The sequence below is a fragment of the Pelophylax lessonae genome, assembly GCF_965119305.1.
Source record: "Pelophylax lessonae genome assembly, chromosome: 1".
NCBI classification, from domain to species: domain Eukaryota; kingdom Metazoa; phylum Chordata; class Amphibia; order Anura; family Ranidae; genus Pelophylax; species Pelophylax lessonae.
The window spans coordinates 130,164,097-130,191,833 of record NC_138768.1 but is presented as its reverse complement, the minus strand read 5'-3'; the positions used below and the strand labels follow the sequence as shown (position 1 = coordinate 130,191,833).

Below are 27,737 nucleotides of genomic sequence, written 5' to 3'. Positions count from 1 at the left end.
GTGGTGTGTATTATGAGGAGCTATTATTGGCGCATATACCTGCCCTTACCTACATCTCCTGTTGCACATATGGCCTGCCCTATTGGTGCCTGATATGAGGATTGATCATTGCCGATTGCATCTTCTGATTGCATCATCTATTGCGTATATGGTCTACCTATTAGTTTGGGGGCCCTTTACTTCTGGTAAGCAGCCATTTTTTACATCCTACTCACGGGTGCTTTTTCTGATTTCCATCTACATTGGGGAAAAGCCTCCTATCCATTATATCTCTGCTGGGACCTGTGGTTCATTCACAAAGTATTCACACTGTCTGGTCTTTTGAGGAATTCCTTTTATTCACGGACTATTTTTTCAACAGTTATTTATTTGTGGTGATTTTTGGACTTCACTGATATTGCTTTACTCAGAGTCACTATTTTGGTTTTTTATTTATATATTTATTGATTCACGTTTTACATGTATTTGAATATCATGTTTTGATGTCAGCGCTACACATTGTACACCATTTTTATGATTGATTTTTGTCTATAGATCAGTGTATTGCAGCTTTCTTTATACCTATCACTCATTATTATTTCACAATTTTTAGCGCAGAATATTTTGGGGTTTCTTTTTTATTGTTATATACATACAGTACTACTTAGTACCATTTTGAGTTGCTGCAATGAAATTTGAGCAAAATGGACTAGCCTGCGGCATCATTTTTTCACTTTGATTTTCATGGTGTTTTTGAATTCAGCCCTGTAGGTTGATAATTTTCATTTCCATCAAACCACCTTTTGTTCCTAACATTACCCAGTCTATATCAGTATAGATATCCAGCATGATATTTTTCCCCATTGAGATCTGATGTGTTTTCTAAGTGTTCCTTTATTTTTTTGATTAGTGTACAATAGTTTAAGTATAGTTATTGGCTCAGACATGGTGATTTTTTTTGTTTGTGTTATGCTATAGACTTGCTGTACAAAACCTGTATTGAAACTCTGTTTGCTCGTGTAGTCTACCAATACCAGTTGAGTCTGTTCCTCTTTCTAGGCTATAAGTTTCACCTATTATGAGAATCAAATTTAAAAAAAAACATCATTAGTAGTTTCAAATTTACCCCACCATGTCTTCACTTTATTCCACTACAGTCCCATGATTTTAACAATAGGAGGTACTTTTTGCCCACTGGTCCAGACTGTGAGAGCCTCTCTCTGTAGTTTTGGAATGATCAGCTTTCCTAGGGCCCCTCAAGAGGGCTCAGTAATATCACTCTTCCCTAGGCAAGGGCAACAAGCCAAGTGCAAGTTGATTATTTTTTACAATTTTTTTTTTTTTTACTTTTGCTGTGCTATTTTTTGTAGTCAGGGGTGGGAGCTCCAAGATTTCTTGCAATGTCCGCTTAAGGTATTAAGCTATTGTACAGGGGCCCCAATAATTAAAAGAGGAAAAGCAGTGTCTACCTTCTCCTATTCCAACAGCCTCTAACAGTAGGTCAGAGAGAATACCTAGAATGTTTGAACCAAGCCAGTTTGAAAATCCTAAGGAAAGTCTGGTATTACCCATTTTAAAAAGGATTAGATAGATCAGTTTTATCTTCTTTGTGCGGTTTGGAAATTTAGAGATTGAGAATATTCCATAAGCAGTAAAAAAAATAAGCAATGTCAATTTGATGAAGTTTGCACTTAAGCTGCATTTTCTGAACTGCAATCATTTGCAAAATACCTAGACTATTATACCACTTTAGGCATGCTATTGATTTTGCCGGTATTAGTTGTAAATAAAAAGCTAAGCTTGTAATTGTATAAACACAGCCGCGATCTGTGTCTTTATCCTGAAAATAAGGGAAGCTATTATGATTTCTTTTCAATTTTAAATTTTTATGATTTTAAGTGTATAATTGTATATGTCATGTTTTTAACCACTTCTGGACCGGAAGGATTTGCCCCCTCAATGACCAGGCCATTTTTTGCAATTCGGCACTGCGTTACTTTAACGGACAATTGCCTGGTTGTACAGCACGGTACCTAAATAAAATTGTCCTTTTTTTCCACAAATAGAGCTTTCTTTTGGTGGTATTTGATCACCTCTGCGATTTTTATTTTTTGCGCTATAAACAAAAATAGAACGACAATTCTGAAAAAAAAAAAAAAAAAACAATCATTTTCACTTTCTGCTATATAACGTTCCCAAAAAAAAAATTAAAAAATCAAAATTTTTTTACATTTTAGGCCAATTTGTTGTGTGCTACATATTTTTGGTAAAAAAAATCACAATAAGCGTATTGTGATTGGTTTGCACAAAAGTTACTGCGTCTACTAACTACGAGAAAGATTTATGTCATTTTTATTTTATTTAAATTTTTTTACTAGTAATGGCAGCGATCTGCGATTTTTAGCGGGACTTCGACATTGCGGCAGACAGATCGGACCCCTAACTGACATTTTTGACACTTTTGGGGGGACCAGTGACATTACTACAGTAATCAGTGCTAAAAATATGCACTGTTACTGTAATAATGACACTGGCAGGGAAGGGGTTAACGCAGTGGCTGATCAAGGGTAAATGTGTACCTAGGGATGTGTTTCTAACTGTATAGGGGCGGGGCTTGTGAAATGATCAGAAACCTGTGATCCTACTTAGAAGGATCACAGGGGCTCTGTGATCCTTCCAGAGAGAGCGGTCAGCTGTGTTTACAACAGCTGACCGTCCTTCTCTCTCAGCGGGGAGTGATCGCGGGTGGCAGGCAGCAATCGGAGCCGCCTGCCCCGTGCATCTAAGTCCCTGCTGCCGAGTGTGGGCGGGAGTGCACCACAGGTAGTGCACGCTCGCCCACTAGCTGCAGGCGCGCGACTGACGTAGATCTACCTTGGTTCGCGCAGGAGTGGCTGCATGCCGCAGTAAAACTGCGACGGGCGGTCCAGAAGTAGTTAATTGTACAAATATTTTGCTATTAAACACAGTGGGGGTGGTTTACTAAAAGCAAATAGACTGTGGGCTTTGCAAGTGCAGAGTTTAATAAATGGGGTGAGGATTCAGTTTGCAAAGAATACCCAAACACATGCAAGCAAAATAAAACAACAGCATTTTTGTTTGCACATTCTGGAGCAAATGCCCTTGCAGAGTGAATTGTACTTGCAAAGTGCACAGTCTATTTATCTTTAGTAAATCAACCCCAATGTTTTTCCAAGCTACTTTGTTTGCAGAACATGGGGCTGAGTTGGAAAAGGATCACCCCCTTGTGTCAGTATTTTGTTGAAACACCTTTTGCTTTAATTACAGCCTTTAGCCTGTTGGGCTATGTGTCTACTAACTTTGCACATTTAGACTTTGCAATATGTGCCCAATTTTCTTTGCAGAACTGCTCAAGTTCAGTTAAATTTGATGATGACCGTCTATGGACTGCAATCTTCAAGTCATACCACAGATTTGAATAGGGTTTAGCCACTTACGGACCACCCACCGCGTATTTACGTCACTACTTTGACGTTAAATACCGGGGTTATAGCAGCAGATAGCTGTCATAACCCCGGTATTTTTTTAAACAGCGGGCGGTCCACTTTAACATAAGGGTGGTCCCAGTGGAAAATTCACTGTGGGATCACCTTTATGGGCGGCAGGAGAGGTGCCTCCCCCCCTCCTCCCACCCCTTCCTGATCGTTTTCCTCGCTTACCAGAGCCCTCTCCTCTCAGGCAGGAAGACGAATGAGAGCAAGATGGCCCCCATTCGAATCTATGGCCGTGGAGGACCGGAGCGACCTCATACGTCTCTTCCTCCCAACTGCCTTTTTTTTTTACTTTTGACTTTTTTTTGTTTGGCTTTTTAGTATAGATGTGAGATCTGAGGTCTTTTTGACCCCAGATCTCACAATAAAGAGGTCCTGTTATGCTTATTGCTATTACAAGGGATGTTTATATTCCTTGTAATAGGAATAAAAGTGATCAAAAACATTTTTTCTAAAAGGACACTGTAAAAATAAAAAATAAAAAAATAGAATTAATAGGAAAAAAGTATATTAAAGCACCCCATCCCCATTAGCTTGCACGCAGAAGCGAACGCATACCCAAGTCGTGCCCACATATGTAAACGGTGTTCTCATGTGAGGTATCGCCATGATCGTTGGAGCAAGAGCAATAATTCGAGCGCTAGAACCCCTCTGTAACTCTAAACTGGTAACCGGTAGACATTTTTAAAATGTCGCCTATTAGGATATTTAGGTAACAATGTTTGTCACCATTTCACAAGCATGCGCAATTTTGAAGCATGACATCTATCTATTTACTCGGCTTAACATTATTCTTCACATTATAGAAAAAAATAGGGCTAGCTTGATTGTTTTCTTATTTTTTAATTCAAAAAAAGTATATTTTTTCCCCAAAAATTGCATTTGTAAGACCGCTGCGCAAATACAGTGTGATAAAAAATATTGCAACGATCTCCATTTTATTCTCTAGGGTCTCTGCTAAAATATATATATATATGTATACTGTATATATATATATATATATATATATATATATATATATATATATATATATATATATATATATATATATATATATATAATACGTTTGGGGGTTCTAAGTAATTTTCAAGCAAAATAAAATGATTTTAAACAACAACAAGTGTCAGAGATAGGCCCAGTCCTTAAGTGGATAAATCTGGGTTTGACTGAGAAGCCATTCAAGGACATTCACTTTTTTCTCCATCAACCACTATGTGGTCATTTTTGCTGTGTGGTTTGGGTCATTGTCATGTTGGAAGGTAAACCTTCTTTCCATTGACAACTTTCTGGCAGAGGGCAGCAGATTTTTCCCAAGAATTTTACGGTATTTTGCCGCATCCGTTTTTCGTCTATCCTGACAAGTGCCTTAGTGCAGAGAAACACCCCCAATAACAGGACATTACCACCTTCAGGCTTTACTGTAGCAATGGTGGTATTTAGAAGTTGAGCTGTATTGGATTTATGCCAGACATATCATTTGATGTTGAGGCCAAATCATTTGATTTTAGTCTCATCTGACCATAACACCTCTTTCCATGCAGCCTCAGAATCTTCAAGGTGCATTTTGGCAAAGCTGAGTCTGGACTGCATGTGTCCTTTTTTGAGGAGTGGCTTTTTTCTCGCAACCCTCCCATACAAGCCACATTTGTGGAGAATTTGTGATATTGTTATCACATGCACACAATGACCAATCTTTGTCATAAATCCCTGCAACTGCTTCAGAGTTGCTGTAGGCCTCTTAGTAGGCTCTCTGATCAGTTTCCTCCTGGCTCCTTCATCCAGTGTGGAGCAACGTCTTGATCCAGGGAGGGTCTGTGCTGTACAAAATACCTTCCACTTCATTGATAAAGCCTTTGACATTTTTTGTATCCATCTCCTGACATGTGTCTGTCCACAACTTTATTCTGGAGATCTTTTGACAGTACCTTGCCAAAGATAGTTGATTGTTTTCTTTAGTTGTTCTACCACTGACTAAAATGCTCCAGGAAAGCTCTTTTCATGCCTACCTCATCAAAATGACCACAGCTGATCACAGTTGAAAATCATATGGCTTTGTGTGCCATTGAGAAGGTGATTAGCTACACCTGATTAAGTTTACAAGTCATTTTTAGAAAAGGGTGATCCTTTTTCCAACTTTTTTTTCTGACATCTTGGTGTTATATCTTTCACTTGGATGTTATAATTTGCATTGAGTAAATACAGCTGGATAAAATGAGAGCTGTGTCTGTCTTTATTTCAGGCTGTAAAGCAACAAAATGTCATTATTTTATATACCCACTGTATGTGTAATTTAAATGTAAAATATCACATGAGATAGAAGGTCTATTCACAGCATAACAGTAGGACACCTAGGCAAAATGTGAAGAGTAGCCTTAAGGAATGCCTCCTATCAAATGCAAATTGGTAAATATGAAATATTAATATCCAATAGTATATATATATATATATATATATAGTATATATATATATATATATATATATATATATATATATATATATACTCAATTAGAAAGAGATAAACCGTGTTTGAAAAAGATACATATTTTAGTCATGACAATCATTTTTAAAAAAGGACTTCCTATTTATTTCAGGTCTTTTTTAAAAAAACAGGATAATTAAAAAAAATAGCAAATAAAAGATAACTAAAAAAAAAAACAAATTACACTTTCATTTATTTTTTTGTAATGAAAAATAGAAGAGAAATATTTGGGCTTTAGATACACTAAGTAAATCTGTTTTGACAATCTCTGTGTGTTGTAACAAGTACTTCTAACATTTCTGTGAACTCATTATGGCCCCTAGAGTAAATCCTACCGGACCTGATCCTTGCTTATTTAGGGATCCCAAACTGGTACAAAATGAAACCTTGCATAGCTACGTGTAAAGCCCTTATGTAGCTCCTGCAATGTCTCTATACTTTCGGGGGATGCTTTATTCCTTATATACAGGTATAGTATCACTTCCACTTAAATGTAAATCTTTATTATGAAAGACATACCTACTATCCAGTTTTCCACTCATATGCGTGTCACTTGTTTATTACCTATGCAAACATTATGTGTTTCTGTTTGACAACTGATAAGGATAAAATAACTGCACCACCACCTGTATTTTTATACTATTTTTATGCTTATCAAAGAGGTCTGATAGCAAATAGCGGATCCTGTATTAACAAAGGTAAATGTTCCCTTACATGATCTGCTGGCTATGCATTTAGCAACATAAAAATGGCAAACGATGTCCTTACAAATAATAGATTGTACTGTCATAAGGGGACCTTCCTGGGAGCAGCTGCTTGCTCTGATAAGCAGAACTTGTATGAACAAACCATGAACCAGCGATTGCACAAAATTGGCTTTACTTTGCAACAACACCTTCCGGATCACTGATATTATTGGTGTGAAAAACTATTCCGCATAGAGAAAAGACAAATTTTTCATTTGTTTTTCTTTTTATATTTTTCTTCTTACATTTGAAGAACAGCCCTTTTAATTATCACATAAAATGTACCTTAAAGCAAAACACCAGGAAATGAGTTGATTACCGTAGAATCATCGGTGTGCACAGCCTATTGCATTAGGGTGTGAAACCCAAAGCTAAAAACATATATGTGTGTGCGCGCGTGTGTATTAAGGTATACTGACAGTGTCATTAGAGCAGTGGATAGTGTCAGTAGAGCAGTTGACAGTGTCAGTAGAGCTGCGGATGGTGTCATTAGGGCAGAGATTGGTGTCATTAGAGCAGTGGACAGTGTCAGAAGTTTTTTTATTTTTATAATTTTATTCTTTACAATTTTATTCTTTTACATTTTTTTTAGGAGCCTTGTTACTTAGTTAGTCAGGTTGAAAAAAGATACAAGTCCATCTGGCTTAACCAATAAAAAACGAAAAAAAAAAAAAACAGTAATGAAAACCCAACTATACAATCCCATAAACACAATCCTATACCTGCAGTTGATCCAGAGGAAGGCGAAAAAAACCCCAGCAAAGCATGATCCAATTTGCTACAGCAGGGGAAAAAAATTCCTTCCTGATCCCCCGAGAGGCAATCGGATATTCCCTGGATCAACTATACCTATAAATATTAGTACCCATTTATATTAAGTACACCCAGGAAAGAAAAGAATCCAGGCCTTTTTTAAAACAATCTAGTTAGCTAGCCAGAACCACCTCTAGAGGGAGTCTATTCCACATTTTCACAGCTTTTACGGTGAAGAAACCTTTCCGTATTTGGAGAGGAAATCTGTTTTCCTCTAGACCAGGGATTCCCAAACTACGGCCCTCCAGTTGTTCAGGAACTACAATTCCCATCATGCCTAGTCATGTATGTGAATGACAGAGTTTTACAATGCCTCATGGGATGTGTAGTTCTGCAACAGCTGCAGGACAGTAGTTTTGGAATCCCTGCTCTAGACGTAAAGAGTGCCGCCTTGTCCTCTGTGTTGCCCTAAAGTGAACAACTCAACACCTAGTTCACTATATGGACCCCTTATGTATTTATACATGTTGATCATATCGCCCCTTAATCTCCTCTTCTCAAGAGAGAATAAATTCAGTTCCTCTAATCTTTTCTCATAGCTGAGCTCCTCCATGCCTCTTATCAGTTTGGTTGCCCTTCTCTGTATTTTCTCCAGTTCTCCGATATCCTTTTTAAGAACTGGTGCCTAAAACTGAACTGCATATTACAGATGAGGTCTTACTAATGATTTGTACAGGGGCAAAATTATATATCTCTCTTTCTCTGGAGTCCATGCCTCTCTTAATACAAGAAAGGACTTTGCTTGCTTTGGAAACCGCAGCTTGGCATTGCATGCTATTATTAACCTTATGATCTACCAGAACATCCAGATCCTTCTCCTCTATGGATTCCCCCAGTTCTACTCTGCCTAGTATGTATGATGCATGCATATTCTTAGCCCCCAACTGCATAACTTTACATTTATCAACATTAAACCTCATTTGCCACATAGTTGCCCAATGAAACAGTGCATTGAGGTCAGCTTTTAAGTTGGAGACATCCTGAAAGAAAGTTATTCCACAGCACAGCTTGGTGTCATCTGCAAAGACTGAAATTGTACTTTTAATCCCAGACCCTATATCATTTATAAAGATATTGAAAAGTTAAGGGTCCCAACACTGAACCTTGGGATACACCACTGATAACTTTAGACCATTCAGAGTAAGAATCATTAACCAATACTCTCTGAATTCTATATTTTAGCCAATTTTCTATCCATTTACAAACTGATCTTTCCAAGCCTTTAGACTTTACCTTACACATTAGCCGTGTGTGGGGAACTGTGTCAAACGTTTTTGCAAAAACCAAGTATACCACATCCACAGCCACCCCTCTGTCCAAGGTTTTACTTACCTCCTCATAAAAATAAATCAGGTTTGTTTGACAACTTCTGTCTTTCATGAATCCATGCTGTCTGTTGCTTAAAATATTTTTATTTTCCAGCAAGAAATTATCTATGTGGTCTTTTATTAAACTCTCCAGTATCTTCCGGACTATAGAAGTTAAACTAACAGGTCTATAGTTACTTGGCAAAGACTTTGATCCCTTTTTAAATATAGGCACCACATTGGCCCTACGCCAATCCAGTGGTACTATTCCAGTCCTTAACGAGTCCCTAAAAATTAGCAACAAAGGCTTTGAAATTACAGCGCTCAATTCTTTTAGGATGCGTGGGTGGATGCCATCTGGTCCAGGCGCTTTCTCCTACCCTTATTCTATCTAAATATTTCTGGACCATATTACTTTTGAGCCATTGTTAGAGGGCTTTGGTGAAATATCAGGGGTCTAAACAGGGGGAATCTGCGCCACACAGGGTGGTTAGGGTGTTCTCATGCACACCTGGCACACCCTGGGTGCACACCTATAATTAGAATATTTAAAGTGAATATTAAAACAAAGAAACAGCTTTTGCTGCAATACCCAATTTCCGTTTGAAGCTGTTCTCTTTGGTAATTCATTTCTGCCACTTGATGTCACCAGTCTTTCTTTTGAATGATGGGCAGTGTCATGCAATCCACTTTCTTCAGAGTCATGGATATACCCTTTGAGGATGTGATATCACATTGTGCTTGAGCTCAGAGTACTATACCTCTGAACAGATCTGACATTAGTATGTACTGTATGTGCTATTCAGTGCTATTCAGTGCAAGTGTTTAAACCACTCAATTTCAGGACTTCAGGGGCAAAGGCCACAAAGTTGGATCGGTTATTAAACTAGGTGTTTTGGGGGGGGGGGGGGTCCAGAGGAAGCAACAGCCAGCAGTGAGCAAAGGACAGAGGGTATTATGGGAGTCAGTAGTAATAATAAAAATGTAATGTCAAATCCCGGGGTGAATGAGTGATCAAATCAAAAATTAAGCATGAGCAAACCTAAAGAGAAATCAATATCCACTCATACAACACTGAGAGGAGTATATACAAATTTCATCTAACAAAATGGAGGAACTGGAACTTCTATTACACAAGGAGGACTTTGTGGGAATAACAAAAACTTGGTTTGACAGCTCACACAACTGGCTGGGTAATATACAGTGTATTCCTTGTATAGGAAGGACAGGGAAGGTAGAAGAGGAGGGTATGTCTCTATATGAAAAATTATGTAAGCGTGGTAGAGAGTTGTGACATTGTGGATGGGATGAGGGGGGGAGGTTGAATCCGTGTGGGTAGAACTCCGCAGGGAAGATGTAAGTGGGAAATTATTAGTGGGGTTATGTTATAGGCCCCCCCAACCTAAGGAAGGAGGAGGAACTAGACCTCCTATCACAATTAGGAATGGCGGCAAGGCAGGGAAATGTCATCATAATAGGGGACTTTAATTATCCCGATATTGACTGGGCAGAGGGGACAGCTCGCTCATTAAAGGCCCGTCATTTTATGAATGCCTTACAGGACAACTTCATGTCTCTATTGGTGGATTCTCCTACTAGAAATAATGCATTGCTAGATTTATTAATTACAAACGATCCAAGTCTGATCTCAGATGTGGCAATACGGGACAACTTGGGATCTAGCAATCACAGGATAATCACATTTAGAGTAAATCATAGGAAAAGAAGGCATGAGGGGAGCACAAGAACTCTAAATTTCAAAAGAACAAACTTTTCTGATCAGTGCTGAATCCTAGAAATATTGAACACAGAGGAAAAATGTGAATGCTCTAGGAACATATTAAACAAAGGTATCACAGAGTGCATTCCAATGGGCAATAAATATAGAAGAGGGAAAGGTTACCCTGGGTGGCTAAACTGTAAAGTAAAAAATTCTTACTAGAGAGAAAAAAATTGGTCTTAAAAAATATAAAGCGGAGGGGGCATTGTCAGCATCCCAACAATACAAGGAATGTAACAAGAAATGTAAGAACAAAATCAGAGCGGCTAAAAAAAGACTACGAGAGACACATAGCAGAGGAGAGTAAAAAAAATCCCAAGAAATTCTTTAGATATATTAATAGTAAAAAAGCGAATTCAGAGCACATTGCCCACATAAAAAACGATAAAGGGAGGATGGTTACAGATGACACAGAGAAGGCAACTGTACTAAATGCTTTCTTCTCCTCAGTTTTTACACAGGAAAAGGAGGGGAATACTGACCACGACAGTATTGTTAGTAGCACATCACAGAAAGTACCGCTGTGGCTAACAGAGGCTGGAATCAAGTAAAGACTTGATAAGCTTACCACAAGTAAATCACCAGGACCAGATGACTTACATCCGAGAGTCCTCAAAGAACTCAGTTGGGTTATAGCTAGACCATTGTTCCTAATCTTTGTGGACAACATACTGACAGAACCTGTACCAGCTGATTGGAGAAAAGCAAATGTGGTACCAATATTCAAATAAAGGGGCAAAAGGTAAGAGACATATTCCGGGGAACTACAGGCCACTCAGCCTGAGATCAGGAGTAGGTAAATTATTGGAGGGGATGATAAGGGACTATATCCAAGAATTTGCTAATGAAAACAATATCATTAGTAGTAATCAGCATGGGTTTACGAAGGGACATTCTTGCCAGACCAATCTGTTAAAATTCTACGAGGAAGTGAGCCGCGATCTAGATAGGGGGAGACCTGTGGATATGGTATATCTGGATTTTGCAAAGGTATTTGATACAGTTCCCCATAAACGCTTAATCAACAAGCTGAGGTCTGCAGGCATCGACCATAAGGTTTGTTCTTGGATAGAAAACTGGTTACAGGGGCGCGTCTAAAGGGTGGTAATAAATAACGTATACTCAGACTGGTCTGGGGTGGTAAGTGGGGTACCCCAAGGTTCTGTCCTAGGACCAATTCGGTTTTCTTTATTCATAAATGATATAGAGGAAGGGATACATAGCTCAATCTCCGTTTTTGCGGATGACACAAAAATAAGCAGCGCAATAACTTCCCATCAGGATCTGCAAATCTTACAGAAAAACCTGAACAAAATAATAGAGTGGGCAACTATATGGCAAATGAGGTTTAATGTGGAGAATGCACTTGGGGTCTAAAAACATAAATGCAAACTTCTCACTGGGGGGGGGGGGGCTCTGGGGGAATCAAGGATGGAGAAAGATCTGGGGGTCCTAGTGGAAGACAGACTGAGCAATAGCATGTCAAGCTGCAGCTGCCAAAGCCGGCAGAATATTAGCATGCATACAAAAGGGGATATACTCCAGAGAAAAAACTATAATCTTACCAATTTATAAAACTCTGGTCCTGCCCCATCGTGAGTATTCTATTCAGTTCTGGTCACCAATCCTCAGAAGGGATGTGCTGGAGCTGTAGAGAGTCCAAAGAAGGGCAACTAAACTAATTAGGGGATTGGAGGACCTCAATTATGAGGAGCAAATACAAGCACTACATTTATTTTCGCTGGACAAGAGACGCTTGAGATGGGACATGATAGCGATTTAAAAATACCTCAATGGTGATCCCAGCATAGGAAAAAAAGCTATTTAGTCTCAGGGAATTTAAGAGGACACGTGGCCACACAATGAGATTAGAGGAGAAGCGATTCAGCCTATTTAAAATAAATAGGCTCAAATTGCACTGCATTACACCGCATGAGTAGTAGTTAAGGAGAACCTTAAGCTGTGTAGGGGGTTTTTCACTGTCAGGGTGGTAAGAATGTGGTACTCTCTTCCACAATTGGTGGTGTCAGCGGGGAGTATTGATATTTTTAAAAGACTCCTGGACGTGCATCTTAAAGAATACAACATACAGGGATATGAAAAATAGTTATCGTCACTGACACACGTACACCTACACGGTTGAACTGGATAGACTATTGTCTTTATTCAACCTTAACTACTATGTTACTACTATGTTACTATGTAAAGTGCATGTGCTGAAATTTTCAAATGATAGGTGAGCAAAGCTGAAAACAATATTAGATACAACAAAGGAATGGTGGCTCCTTTGACTGCTCCTATGTGAGGTGCTTCATCATTCAGCATGGAGTAATGGGGTGGGGGGGGGGGGGGGGGTAACCCAAAGTCTATCATGTGGTCAAGTAGTTGAATTTATTTTTTTTGGACAGTGTTTAGGGGTTAGAATCCCTGTCAGGTATTTGTTGTTATTATTCAACACTGTGACTCACAGACAGTAAAGAAGAGTGCATTGGCAAACTATAGATCCAAATTAAAGAACTAGCCAGGGCTCCCTAACATTATGTAATAAAAATGTTTGTGTTATTTTCATACATTTGGAGGTCTAGGTAAAACCATCCTGCCTTGTCATAGCCCCTCTGTGTCATGTGGTCCCTACCTATGATTCAACAAAGCCCCCAATCTGGGACATACACACCAATAAATAGATTAGGGGCAGTTCACACCAGGAATTGCATTGCTGGTTCCTGTGCAAGTCACATGCGGTGTAGTGCAGTGCAATTCGAGCCTATTTATTTTAAATAGGCTGAACCACACTAAAAGTAGTGCATGTACTACTTTAAAAAACACAATGCAACCAGATTGCATGGTACCTCTGTACCATGTGATCTGGTGCAGGGAAATGCACTGGGATTAGGGTGTCTTTAGCTTAACATTGACACCTGCTGCAAATTGCAACTGCAATGTGCTTTGTACGCAGGTTTCCCGCACTGCGTTCTGGTGTGAATGGACACTAAGGGTTGGTTGACAGCAGATGCAGTTCAGTGGACTTTTATAAAAGAGAAAAGTTCCATGCTACAAACATTTGCAAAAAAATGTATAAATTGATCTGACATGTAAAATGCTACATATAAACACACAGCGTCAAATATGTAAATGACTGTGCAAAGCCAAATAAAGTGCAAAGTGATAAATATGCAAACGAGCAACCTCTATATATCACAATATATATATCACAACAAAGGAGCAAAAATGGCATATGGAAGAGAATAAAAGTCCTCAATAGCATGAATAAAATGTGTTCAAATAAGAAAAAGAGCCCATATCCAAAAGGTGCATCCCCTGTTCAGAATGGAAGAATGCCAAAAGGTGCAACCATGGAGACAGGTCCATGTGGATGAAAAGCGTCGGGTTGTGCTGAGTTTGCTCCATGATATTCCACTAACTCTGGTAAACGCTCCTGACTCCCCCCTGTGGTGATGGTCGCACCTTTTGGCAATCTCCCATTCTGAACACGGGATGACTCTTTTGGATATGGACTCTTTGTCAGGGAAGAACTTGATAAAGAATGGCAAAGATGCCAATTTCCAAAATGGCCGCGCGGGACTGTCAGGGAATGGAAGATATGCCAATTTCCAAAATGGCCACGCAGGACTGTCAGGAAATGACATATATGCTAATTCCAAAATGGCCATGTGGGACGTCCTAATTAGTGCCAATTATCAACACCCACTTCCTATATAAACTTAGCACTGACTGCCATTCATTGCTGGATTATCTTCAGCTAGTACCTGATTTCCTTGTGCCTTGAAACTCCTGATTGATTGACTACCCGTTACCGACCCGACTATCCTTGACCTGCATTGGCTTTCTCCTGCTCTGAACCTGGCTTGCCTTACGGACTTCTCCCTGCCTGCTCCTGATTGACTACCTGTGTTTGACCCTCGGCCTGGCTTCTGACCTTGATTTACACTAACCTGCCTGCACTTCCAGTGATCCAAGTGACTGTCTTTCCTACTGCGGATCCGATTCCTGACACAGCTACACCTGCAGGCAACCCGTGCACCTTTGGGCACAGCACCCTCTGCCACCATCTCCAGGGGTGCTCTGCACTCAGCCGCAAGGGGAGCCCTCTCGTCACCTCAGCCTCCAACCAGGTTCGTGACACTCTTTTCCTTATTTGAACACATTTTATTCTTGCTATTGAGGACTTTTATTCTTTTCCATATGCCATTTTTGCTCCTTTGTTGTGATATATAAAGGTTGCTCGTTTGCACATTTGTCACTTTATTTGGCTTTGCACAGTCATTTACATATTTGACACTGTATGTTTCTGTGTAGCACTTTACATGTCAGATCAATTTATGCATTTTTTTGCACGTTTATAGCGCGGCACTTTTCTCTTTTCTTGCTTTGGATAATATTGTTGTATTGTAGTGCCAGCAGCTGTTCTCCATGACAGTAGCGCAGTAGTTTTTTACATAAGTCCAGTGTATTTTTTATCTGCATCAAAAACACATGTACAGTGTTTTCCATGTATTCTAGAAGCCCTAGTTCGAAACAGTGCGGTTATTTACAGTGCAGTCAATAAAAGTAGAACCTGCTGCATTTTTTCTGTATGGAATGCATCTGGAAAGCATGAAAATGCATATACACGCACCACAACGCCTGTAACCACACCAAAAATGCACTGGAATGCACATTCAAGTATCAAAATAAAAAACGAGGGGAACAAACACTAAAACGCATTGAAAAAGCGTCAAAAATGAGTGTAAACGCATTTTCAAAGACGCATCCAGAACTCAGAAATTGTGTTGTTAACCAGCCCTTAAGGTAGGTATAAAATAAACAGAAGTGACCAGCGCTATGGAGTATGTATCAAGTGTATATTAATTGTAAGGTGTAAGCTGCCAACAACCAAACCCAAAAAGGGTTAAAGAATTAAATATGTGCAAAGAGGGTTGAAAACGGCGCTATCTTTTTAAGTGATTAAGTGCATTAGGTGAATAAATATTGGGTCAAATAAATAGTGATACTTGAATATAATAAATAAATAAATTATAAAGTGCACAAGTGACTCACGGTCTAAGCAGAGACCGGTTTTAATTGAACTCAAAGATGATCATGCAATAATACAGTGCAAAAAACCCACAAGGAAAATGAGAGAGACAGTGAATTTTATTCAAAATTGTAGATATTGTACAGTGTACATCAGATCAGTGATGTTTTATACTTAAGAACTTATAAATAGTGAATAAATTAAAAGTTGAAAAAGACTCCTTGAATGAGTGTTAATGTGAGCAGGGGTGAAAAGAATTCCAATAGAAAGCCGATCAGTTTAAAAGAACTTTCAATATAAATAAAAATAAAAATAAAAAAGGCTCCGGGTTGCAACCACCAGCGTGGCCACTAGGTGTCGCACCCTGTATACAACCTGCTATAGCTTCCACTGAATAAGAGAAGATGATGCCCAGGGGTTCCTCCGATGCTTTATAGCCGTTTGTAGGTTTATATTCCTCAAATAAAAACACAGAAAGGAAACCCCATGGTGCCGTATCTTTAATACAACTGAAAAGATTAAGTGTAGTGACTCACAGAGTAGGTTGCAGGCTATCCGCGATCAGTAGTTTTCAGCCGGGAAGCTTCCGCGTTCCACGGCTCTGGCTCCAAGTGCCGGAAGTGACGTAATGACGCAGAAGACTCCACCCTACGCGTTTCGTCACAGGACGTCCGCTTCCGGCACTTGGAGAATCTTTAGCTCTATCCTATCAGTAAACTGAACTCAGAGCACTCTGCTGCCATCTAGTGGCCATTATTAGAACTGCAATAGAATGATCCAATGATCAGACTTGTCCTGACATGCCCCACCCCCGTACAGCCTTAAACTGGGAAGCTCAGTGTCCTGCTGCTTCTCCCCTTTCCCCCAGCTCTTATGCAGCTGAGAACAGAAGGAACAGAGGGAATGTGATGACTTATGAAAAAGGGAAAACATGTATTTATAATGTTTTTTTTAAATCTATACACAAATGTTTTGTCTTTCATTTCTATTTCAAACTGAATGGGTTGATTTACAAGGTAATCATTTACAACCACTTCAACCTCTTGATTGCTCTTCTGATTACCCCTGCCACCAATTAGTGTCACTAGTACAGTGTACAGTATTATCACTGATCACTATATTAGTTTTAGTGTCAGTTAGTGTCCCTCCAAGTCAGTGTCAGTTAGTGCCAGATTGTCCACCACACTATCACAATCACACTATAAGTTTCTGATCACCGCCATTACTGGTATAGTGTCTATAGCTGCGTAAATTCCATGTATACCATAGTTTGTGGATGCTATACATTTCACACAAACCAATTAATATAGACTTATTGGGATTTACCAAAGATATTTAGCAAAATACATTTTAGCCTACATTTTTGATGAAATTTGACTTAATTGGATATGTTTCTATAACAGAAAGTAGAAATATTGGTTGTTTTTCAAAATGTTCAGTCTTTTTTCATTTATGTAATATAAAATAAAAATACCCAGTGGTGATCAAATACTACCAAAAAAAAGCTCTATTTGTATAAAAAAATTATATAAATTACATTTGGGTACAATGTTGCATGACCGAGCAATTGCCAGTTAACCATGTGAGCCCTGGAAGGTTTTACCCCTTTCATGACCAGGGCACTGTTGTCTATCCAGCACTGTGCTACTTTCACTGGCAGTTGCAGGGTCATGCAATGCTGTATGCAAATGATGATATATTTTTTTTTTTTTCATGCAAATAGAGCTTTCTTTTGGTGGTATTTGATCACCACTGGGTTGAAAAAAAAGGTTGGCCATCCATCATATGATCTGTCAGTCAAAATCTATTGTGCAATGTAGATTACCTCCTACTTCAGGATCTACCCTCTGGACTGTGGGTCAGAGAATGATCCTTTGATCCATAGGCCTCTGTGACATATAGAGCTGATAATAATTTGCAATAGAACCTGAAGTTTGAAGTGCTGGCAGGGAGATTAACTGGATCAGGGGTGTCAAGTCAGATCCTCTACTGAACATTTCTTTCCCACAATGCACCATTATAATATTATCTTTTTAATGTTTTGTTTGTACAATACAATAATCTTTCTGTAATTTCACATTTTACTAGCACCACAATCTGCAGGTGAAGTCTAGAATCTTGGACTACTAATTAGCTATTAGGTATAGTAAGAATGACATTTTGTATGATGGTGTAATGGGTGTATCTGTGTATGTTGCTACAATAGATGATGATAACTCTATGTAGAAATGTAGAAATATTAAATCTGCTATGTTCATTTTCACATGTACTTTGTAATAATGAATGTCTTTTTCCCCTAGGCAGTATAGTCTATCTGGGTATGATGATCGGAGCATTCTTTTGGGGAGGCCTAGCGGACAAAATTGGGAGGAAACAGTCTCTACTTATATGCATGTCTGTCAATGGATTCTTTGCCTTCCTGTCCTCCTTTGTTCAAGGATATGGATTATTTCTAGTCTGTCGATTACTTTCTGGATTTGGGTAAGTTGACATTTTTACTATTATATGTATTTAGTCATTAAAAGAAGTCACAGAACTAAACAAGTACATATCTAAGTATGTTGTAAAAGTGCATCAATTTGTTTTACATACGGTATGTATATTAACCACTTTACCACCGGAGGATTTTGCTGTCTTACGTCTGGGCCACTTTTTGCGATTCGGCACTGTGCAACTTTAACGGACAATTGCGTGGTTGTGCGATGCCATACCCAAACAAAATTTACGTCCTTTTTTTCCCACAAACAGAGCTTTCTTTTGGTGGTATTTGATCACCTGTGCGATTTTTACTTTTTGCGCTATAAACAAAAAAAGAGCAACAATTTTGAAAAAATAACAATATTTTTCACATTTTTTTATATGAAATTCCCCCCCAAAAAAATGTAAGAATCCAATTTTTTTTCAATTTTTGGCCAATTTGTTTTCTGCTACCTATGTTTGGTAAAAAAAAATCACAATAAGCATATTTTGATTGGTTTGCGCAAAAGTTATTGCGTTTACTAACTAAGGGAAAGATTTCTGTCATTTTTGGTGTTTTTTTTTTTTTAACGAGTAATGGCGGCGATCTGCGATTTTTTTTTTTTGCGGGACTGTGACATTGCGGCGGACAGATCAGAACCCTTGACTGACATTTTCGACACTTTTGGGGGTGCCAGTGACATTACTGCAGTAATCAGTGCTATATACAGTGGGTACGGAAAGTATTCAGACCCCCTTAAATTTTTCACTCTTTGTTATATTGCAGCCATTTGCTAAAATCATTTAAGTTCATTCTTCTTCCTCATGAATGTACACATAGCACCCCATACTGACAGAAAAACACAGAATTGTTGACATTGTTGCAGATTTATTAAAAAAGAAAAACTGAAATATCACATGCTCCTAAGTATTCAGACCCTTTGCTGTGACACTCATATATTTAACTCAGGTGCTTTCCATTTCTTCTGATCATCCTTGAGATGGTTCTACACCTTCATTTGAGTCCAGCTGTGTTTGATTATATGGATTGGACTTGATTAGGAAAGCCACACACCTGTCTATATAAGACCTTCCAGATCACAATGCATGTCAGAGCAAATGAGAATCATGAGGTCAAAGGAACTGCCTGAAGAGTTTAGAGACAGAATTGTGGCAAGGCACAGATCTGGCCAAGGTTACAAAAAGATTTCTGCTGCACTTAAGGTTCCTAAGAGCACAGTGGCCTCCATAATCCTCAAATGGAAGACGTTTGGGACGACCAGAACCCTTCCTAGAGCTGGCCGTCTGGCCAAACTGAGCTATTGGGGGAGAAGAGCCTTGGTGAGAGAGGTAAAGAAGAACCCAAAGATCACTGTGGCTGAGCTCCAGAGATGCAGTCAGGAGATGGGAGAAAGTTGTAGAAAGTCAACCATCACTGCAGCCCTCCACCAGTCGGGGCTTTATAGCAGAGTGGCCCGACGGAAGCCTCTCCTCAGTGTAAGACACATGAAAGCCTGCATGGAGTTTGCTAAAAAACACCTGAAGGACTCAAAGATGGTGAGAAATAAGATTCTCTGGTCTGATGGGACCAAAATAGAACTTTTTGGCCTTAATTCTAAGCGGTATGTGTGGAGAAAACCAGGCACTGCTCATCACCTGTCCAATACAGTCCCAACAGTGAAGCATGGTGGTGGCAGCATCATGCTGTGGGGGTGTTTTTCAGCTGCAGGGACAGGACGACTGGTTGCAATCGAGGGAAAGATGAATGCGGCCAAGTACAGGGATATCCTGGACAAAAACCTTCTCCAGAGTGCTCTGGACCTCAGACTGGGCCGAAGATTTACCTTCCAACAAGACAATGACCCTAAGCACACAGCTAAAATAACGAAGGAGTGGCTTCACAAAAACTCATTGACTGTTCTTGAATGGCCCAGCCAGATCCCTGACTTAAACCCAATTGAGCATCTCTGGAGAGACCTAAAAATGGCTGTCCACCAACGTTTACCATCCAACCTGACAGAACTGGAGAGGATCTGCAAGGAGGAATGGCAGAGGATCCCCAAATCCAGGTGTGAAAGACTTGTTGCATCTTTCCCAAAAAGACTCCTGGCTGTATTAGATCAAAAGGGGGCTTCTACTAAATACTGAGCAAAGGGTCTGAATACTTAGGACCATGTGATATTTCAGTTTTTCTTTTTTAATAAATCTGCAACAATGTCAACAATTCTGTGTTTTTCTGTCAGTATGGGGTGCTATGTGTACATTCATGAGGAAGAAGAATGAACTTAAATGATTTTAGCAAATGGCTGCAATATAACAAAGAGTGAAAAATTTAAGGGGGTCTGAAAACTTTCCGTACCCACTGTATATGCACTGTTACTGTAAAAATTACACTGGCAGGGAAGGGGTTAATTTTATTGGAGAGGGAGGGGTTAATGTATGCCTGGTGCTTACTAACATGTGTGGGGGGAGGTGACTTAGTGACACAGGGACAGATTGCATGTTCAGCTATGCTGAACCCTGCAATCTGACCCTGCCTGTCACTTCGGAGATCCACCCGCTTTGTTTACACAAGCGGGCGGATCTCCACACTCGATTCCCCGACAATCGGGGAAGAGCAGCGGGAGAGAGCCTCCGGCGGCGCGCGCGCCACCGAGAAAGGGGAGTGTCTGGCGACGTAGGTCTACGTCGTCAGATGTTATCGAGCCACTTTGCCGCAGTAGTGCTCTAGAGCAGTGGTTCTCAAATCCGGTCCTCGGGACCCACCAACAGGCCAGGTTTGCAAGATAATCACAGGTGATCTCATTTGCTGCTCAGTGATTGTGGTATTCTAGTCTGCATCCCCCAAGGTAATACTTAAAATCTGGCCTGTTAGTGGGTCCCGAGGACCGGAATTGAGAACCACTGCTCTAGTGAGCAGACGGCAAGTGGTTAAAGCCCTCGGCAGCAGGAATGTGGATGGGGTGTATACCTCACCTAGGTTTCTCACATACACAGGGTGAAAGGCTTTAGAGTTTATGGTTGATATGGAGAGTGTGGAGAAAATAAACTTTTTGTTTTCTCAGAATCTTAATGTATTCTTTTCTGAGTTTGGAGCCCAGAGGCTTTGTAGAGCTTTGGGTAGAGCCATCATTTCTATATCCACATCTTACCCGGTAGCCAAACCTCATTATTAGTCCCATCTGTCCACAAGTCTCTATATAACAGGTGTCTGATGCTCAGCTCACCCTTTCTTACTCTCTCAGCTGTGTGTAGCAAACTGGCTGACTGTTGACAGAACACTAAAAAAAAGTTACAAGAGCCGCCTTTTTCTGTTTTTTGGAATCCATTAGAGGGCATCCTGTTACTAAGGAACTAATCTGAGTTTAGCTAGTGGTTCAGACATGTAGATGTTTTGTGTTATGATGCATTGAAACTGTTTTTGTTGCCTTGTGCAGATATAACATTCAGGTGCAGGTCAAACCTGCTTGGACTGTTCCTGGTTGTCCCTGTCTCATGCATGGTTTACCTCTGCCAGTAACAGTTATGGCTGGTGATTAGAGCTCAGGTAGTGACATAAAAGACAGACACCTAGTATTGAACAATATGTGAACCATCTCATACTGACAATTGCTACCTAGCAAAAAGTCAAACAGCTTGACTTCCCAGAAGATCCAACAACTTACAATAGCCCACCAGGCTTCCGTAACCCTTTTCACAAGCTGTACAGACCTAATTTCTCCCCCCTGCTATAAGTTCATGGTCACTTCAATGACAATGAACTTATAACAGAATTGTCCAGCAGACTCTGCTAAACAATTCTATAACTCTGATCAGGGGATTACAATCCAAGTCAGCCATCACTACAAATGGCTCCTGTGTCCACTGACAGCTCAGCTCATAAGCTGATCATTGTAAACAGAGAGTTTACTATATGTGAGACCAGGGTTTCTCAACCAGTGTGCCATGGCACACTACTGTGCCTTGAAGAGTCCCCAGGTGTGCCACGGCAAAATGACCCCCACTTAGCAGTATTGCATATTTCAAATGATTAGCCCCGAGTCCAAAAGGCCTGCGGTTGGCCAAGAACTCGGGGGCTACATGCCTCAGCAGTGTAACATCCATCTAGCATCCAGTGATTGGTGGGCAAGCTGGGGGCGTCCGCAATGAGAGTGAGTTGAACTGTCAAAATGAAGCGTTGATGACGGGGTAGGTGGAGCCGATATGTGGGGCTCTGCCCCTTTGTCCTGTTTACTTTATACAAACAGCCGCTGGCCGGGGAGGAAGGTGGCAGGGGGCGGGACCAATTGTAACTACTCTATGTGCATCCACAGCGGTGTATAATAAACCTGAATTATACACCGCTGTGGGTGCATATACAGTAGTTACAATCGGTCCCGCCTCCTGCCACCTTCCTCCGCGGCCAGCAATGTACACAGGCTGTCGATGCCAGCTGGAACAAAGGGACGGAGCCCCACATACCGGCCCCGCCCATCCTGACATCACTGCTTCAATTTGACAGCTCCAATATTTCTCATTGCGGCCGCCCCCGGCTTGCCCATCAATCCCTGGCTTGCGTTGGAAAGATGTTACACTGCTGCATGTCCTGCTCGACTCCACTCATTTATGTTCCATCTGAACTTCTGTATACTGCTAATCAAGATTTTAGGATAAGTGTGCAATGTTTAACTAATTGGTGTCTTTGCAGTTTAACTAATTCCTGAACCTTGCACTCTGTACAACGCATTCCTGGACATTGCACCCCGTACAATGCATTCCTGAACCTTGCACCCCGTACAACGCATTCCTGAACCTTGCACCCCGTGTAACACATTCCTGAACCTTGCACCCTATACAATGCACTCCTGAACCTTGCACCCCGTACAACGCATTCCTGAACCTTACACCCCGTACAGCGCATTCCTGAACCTTACACCCCGTACAGCGCATTCCTGAACCTTGCACCCCGTACAACGCATTCCTGAACCTTGCACCCCGTACAACGCATTCCTGAAGTTTGCATTCCTGAATCCCATTGATGTAAGTAACAATTCCATTTTTTTTTTAATTTTTGGTTGGTGTACCTCGAGATTCTGCCAGATTTTAAAGGGTGCTTTGGTTGAAAAACAGGTTGAAAAATACTGTGTCAGACTGTCAGTTTATGAATGAATGAGGAGGTTCTATCCAAACTCCTTATTCATTCATGTAAAGTGCTGCAGAGAAGGGGACAAAAAAGAGATATGGGGATCTGTTTAGACCCCTGATATCTCACCAAAGACCCCCGCCCCCACCCCCCCAAATAAAACAATTATATATATATATATATATATATATATATATATATATATATATATATATAATTGTAAATAAATCAAATTAATAAATAAATAAACCATGGGTCAGACTCTGTCATGCAGATTTCTCTGGCGGATGACAGGTCCGCTCCGCTGATGCAGAAAGGACAAGGACACAGCCTGCTATTCTCTTTGGGGAGTTCGGATGGAAATGGGTCACCTGTCAATTTCAAACCGATCCTATCTGCTAGATGGATGGGGAATGGGATCCCCATCGTCTGTTTTTAGTGGACCAGATCAGATCGGATCGGATCAGATGCAGGCAGGTGTAAACGGACACATTACAATTAACATCAGCCTCTCTAGAGAAAACAATGGGTGGTCCGATTGGACCCGCTTGAAAAATGGACAGACAGACCCAATCGATCTGCATGTGTTAAAGGGACCTTTAAGGCCTTGTTCATACTGGATAAGGTATAGAATATAACTGCGCTAACTATTGTGTTCAAGCAGCGACTTAAATTGCGACAAACAATCAAAAAAAGCATGGAATGGGTAAGTCGCGCTAATGAATGATGTTGTCAAATATTTACATAAATGTCAAATCATATAAATCGTGAAGAAGTGTCCATATAGACTATTAATGGTCAACTAAATGTCCCAAAACTCAGAAAATCTTCCAAAATCTTCTACTTGAAATATGAGCCACCAGACACCTTGAAAACGTCATATCTGACGAAACGTGCGTCGGTCGCGGCGTGCTGACGTCACTGCTTTGAGTTTGAGGACGGGCGAAGGAGCCGACCGGCCGGCGGCTCGCATCCTATCCACGCTTTTTCCATCTACATTTCTGTAAGTTGCTCTCCTTTTTTGAATTAAAGTTTGTTTGGTTTTACACTATGGAGTGCCTTTTTGTCTCCCTTTTTGGCTTGGTCGGCTGGACTTGGAGCAATTGATATCGGTATCCAGAGGATTGTTTGAGACCCTTAGCTTGTCACCTGTCACAGTCTGGTAAGCGGCAGTGATTTTGGTCTAGATCATCAGACCTCTGAGTGTCTCCTCACATTTCTGCATCCATTTCCATATGGTGTTTGGCATATGGTGTTTGGCACATACCGAAGTCTTAGATTGCTTGTTTGGCCTGTATTAATCAGACTCTGGTAAGAGGCAGTGAGTTTGGTGGTGGTTCTTATCCTCTTGGTGGCTATTGGGTTGTCTCATTCACTTATCACCTGGCCGTTGGCAGTGTTGATTGCACTGGTGTGGTGGCCATTCCTTTCATTTTCATAATGAAGGTTCACTTTTTGGGTGTTTGAGAGATTGTCATACAGTGTCACGCTATGGATATTTAATTTCTCTCCACATGCAAACAATATCCGGGAACCGATTCAATTTTGGATTCGAGGCTGCAGATCCACTTCATCTGGTGTTCTGAGGGCTATTTTACTTGTTCATACTGGGTATACACAGCGTACCTTTACAGGGATGCACAGGTGTTCCCTGCATCCCTGTGCAGGCAGTCCCATTGATGTCATTTGGGATGTAGCAACTGCACGAGCAGAGCCGTTGCTCCCAATTTGACATCCATGTAAGTCCGCATGCATGTCCCTGAGCTCACCCTGTCTGCGTTCGGGGTCATGCACCCACACGGATGTCAGATTGGGAACAGCAGCTATGGCTGTGCAGCCGTTGCATCCCAATTGACATAAATGGGACTGCCTGTACAGGGATGCGTGGAACACCTGTACATCCCCGTGCAGATAAACATAGCCCTCCATGAGCATACACTTTAGTATGCCACATGTGAGTGATGCTTTAGTAGTAATTTTGCAAAAGGTGCAACTAAAAATTTACAAATATTTGTTAGTTATTAACTCAATGAAAGTTTAGCTTTTATATTTAGTTGCAATTTAGCAAGAATTTTGTAAAATTTGCTGTGTTTGTATCTGCTATAAATGATTTTAGTGAATTTTTAGTGAAAATATTGATTTGGTAAACATTTGCGCAAATATCGTGGGGTATTACTGATTAAAAATCAGTAGCACCTTCATTTTATTCTACTGGTCCTATGCTTTTCAAAAATATATGGTTTGGTGGGTCTTTAACAAACTCTGAAAGCTGTAAAGGAACAAAGAAAACCTTCAGATTTTTTGAGAAATATGGTTCTTTACATTTTTGCGTACATTCAATTTTCACCATTTTGCAAAAAGGCATAATTTAAAAATTAAAAACATTTGTTATTTATTAACTCAATACAGGTTGAGCTTGTATATTTAGTAGGAATTTACAAGGAGTTTTGTGAAATTTGCTGTGTTTATATCTGTTAAAAATGAATTTAGAGAATTTTTAGCGAATATATAGTTTTAATAAACATTTGCGCAAATATCGCAGGGCATTAAAATCAGTAGCACCTTCTATTTATTCTACAGGTCATGTGCTTTCAGAAAATATATGGAGGATCTTAAACAAACTCTGAAAGCTGTAAGGGAACAATGAAAACCTCTAGATTTTTGCAAAAAGGCACAGTCTAAAATTTACAAATAGTGTTTATTTATTAACTCAAAACAGGTTAGCTTTTATATATATTAGGACTTTTGTAAAATGTGCTGTGTTTTTATCTGCTAATAATGATTTTGTGTGTATTTTTAGCAAAAATATTGTTTTGATAAACATTTGCCCAAAAATTATTGTGCCCCAAAAATCAATAGCACCTTATTTGTATTCTACTGGTCATGTGCTTTCAGAAAATATATGGTTTGGGGGGTCTTTAACAAACTCTAAAAGCTGTAAGGGAAAAATAAAAAAGTAGAGGAAAAATTTCAACAATGGTCTGGCCAGCTAAGTTTAAAAGTGGAGCACATTGTGTGGCAGTGAAAAGGTTAAAGGGATAGCAGCAACTGAACCTGTCTCTACAGTGGTAGATACATGCTTTATTTGGAGAGGAAGATGGTGGCCTAAGAGCCAACTTCGACACCTCAATAACTTGTGCAAAGCAGATTATGGAAATTATCACCGGAGGATGATGTTGAAGCCTACCTTTGTATTTCTGAGATGAGAAGCACTGGGCTAGCACCCTTATTAACTCAACGGTCTACTTTCGCTTGCAAGCCCATGGTGTCATGGCGCCATGGTGTCATGGAGTATCTAATAAATAGTGTAGCGCAGTCTATGATAGATTTTTGGGATTCAATCATTGGATAAAACACTTTAAACCAATAATAAATATATTAAATATATTAAAACATGTCTAAAAAGGAGATAGTCCATATAAGAGGCGATAACAGTCGGTAGAGGTAAAAAGTCCACTTGTGATATGGTGAAATAATAACAGGTGTGACTCTGGTGCTCAAATCCCTCCACCAAGCAATATCTGCCTCTCACCTCCAAAGCATGACCCTGCAGGGCCAGAAAGCATAAACAATCTCCACAGGTAACCAACTCGTGTTGCTCCGATACAGGCAAGACCAAGACTCCAGCACTTGTCAGCACAAATAAGGATATCGCTGCAGCAGGTACAACTCACACTCGATTCCAAGTTTCCCAAGATATATAAATAAAAGAGGGGGAGATCTAGTGCTCTCTGTTGTAATACTGAAAGCTTTAATTCACTCAAAACATATTGCACTTACATTGTATCCGACCATAATAGGCATAGTAGTTGCAGAGTGTGCAGCGTGCTGGATGGTGCCTGGTTACTTCCTGGTTAACAGCCGTAGGACCGATTGACCAATCCCCCGTACGCGTTACGTCAGGTGGGCGTAGACTTCTTCAGCGGGGATGGTGATAGGTCGAAGGTCCGGCTTTTTATATTATCCCTAAGCTCCGCCCACTATGTCACTTCCGGCGTTTCACCATCGCCATGGAGACAGAGTGTCTCCTGAGACAGAGAGATAGAGGGGCGGGCTAAAAGTAATGATATTCATTCGGCCGTGTTTACAATTACATTTGTCACTAAGGAGACATACATATATCTCGGAGATCGGCCGAAGGATCACTTATAACAGCAGACTAATATTGTATGTCTTTCTTTACAGGAAGAACCATTTAGAAACTGCTCAAAGTTTTTTAATATTATTAAAAAACGAACTTATACTCAATCATTGATTTGTACTGTGTTGATCTTATAGGTCGTACGGCTATATTAGCAACCAGACACCAGATGGCAGCACTTTTGCTCACTTACATAGGGAACAGTGTTAAATACAATAATATACATAAAACACATTATAACCACATAAAAACATATAAAATCGTACATAAACCCCAATAAAATAGTATAAAATTTACTAAATAAGTATTTAAAATTTAAATATCATAAAAAGAAAAAACAATGACCATAAAAAATTATCTGTCTGA

At 40.1% G+C, this 27,737-nt stretch overlaps 1 protein-coding gene across 1 annotated transcript in view; it reads left to right on the top strand.

Annotated features, from left to right (window-relative positions):
• Positions 1 to 27,737, top strand: part of SV2C (synaptic vesicle glycoprotein 2C) — a 324,325-nt gene that overhangs the window by 142,188 nt on the left and 154,400 nt on the right. The window contains exon 3 of the mRNA XM_082264288.1: positions 17,952 to 18,132. Within this exon, the coding sequence (XP_082120414.1) occupies positions 17,952 to 18,132 (181 nt within the window). The remainder of the gene's footprint in view (positions 1 to 17,951; positions 18,133 to 27,737) is intronic.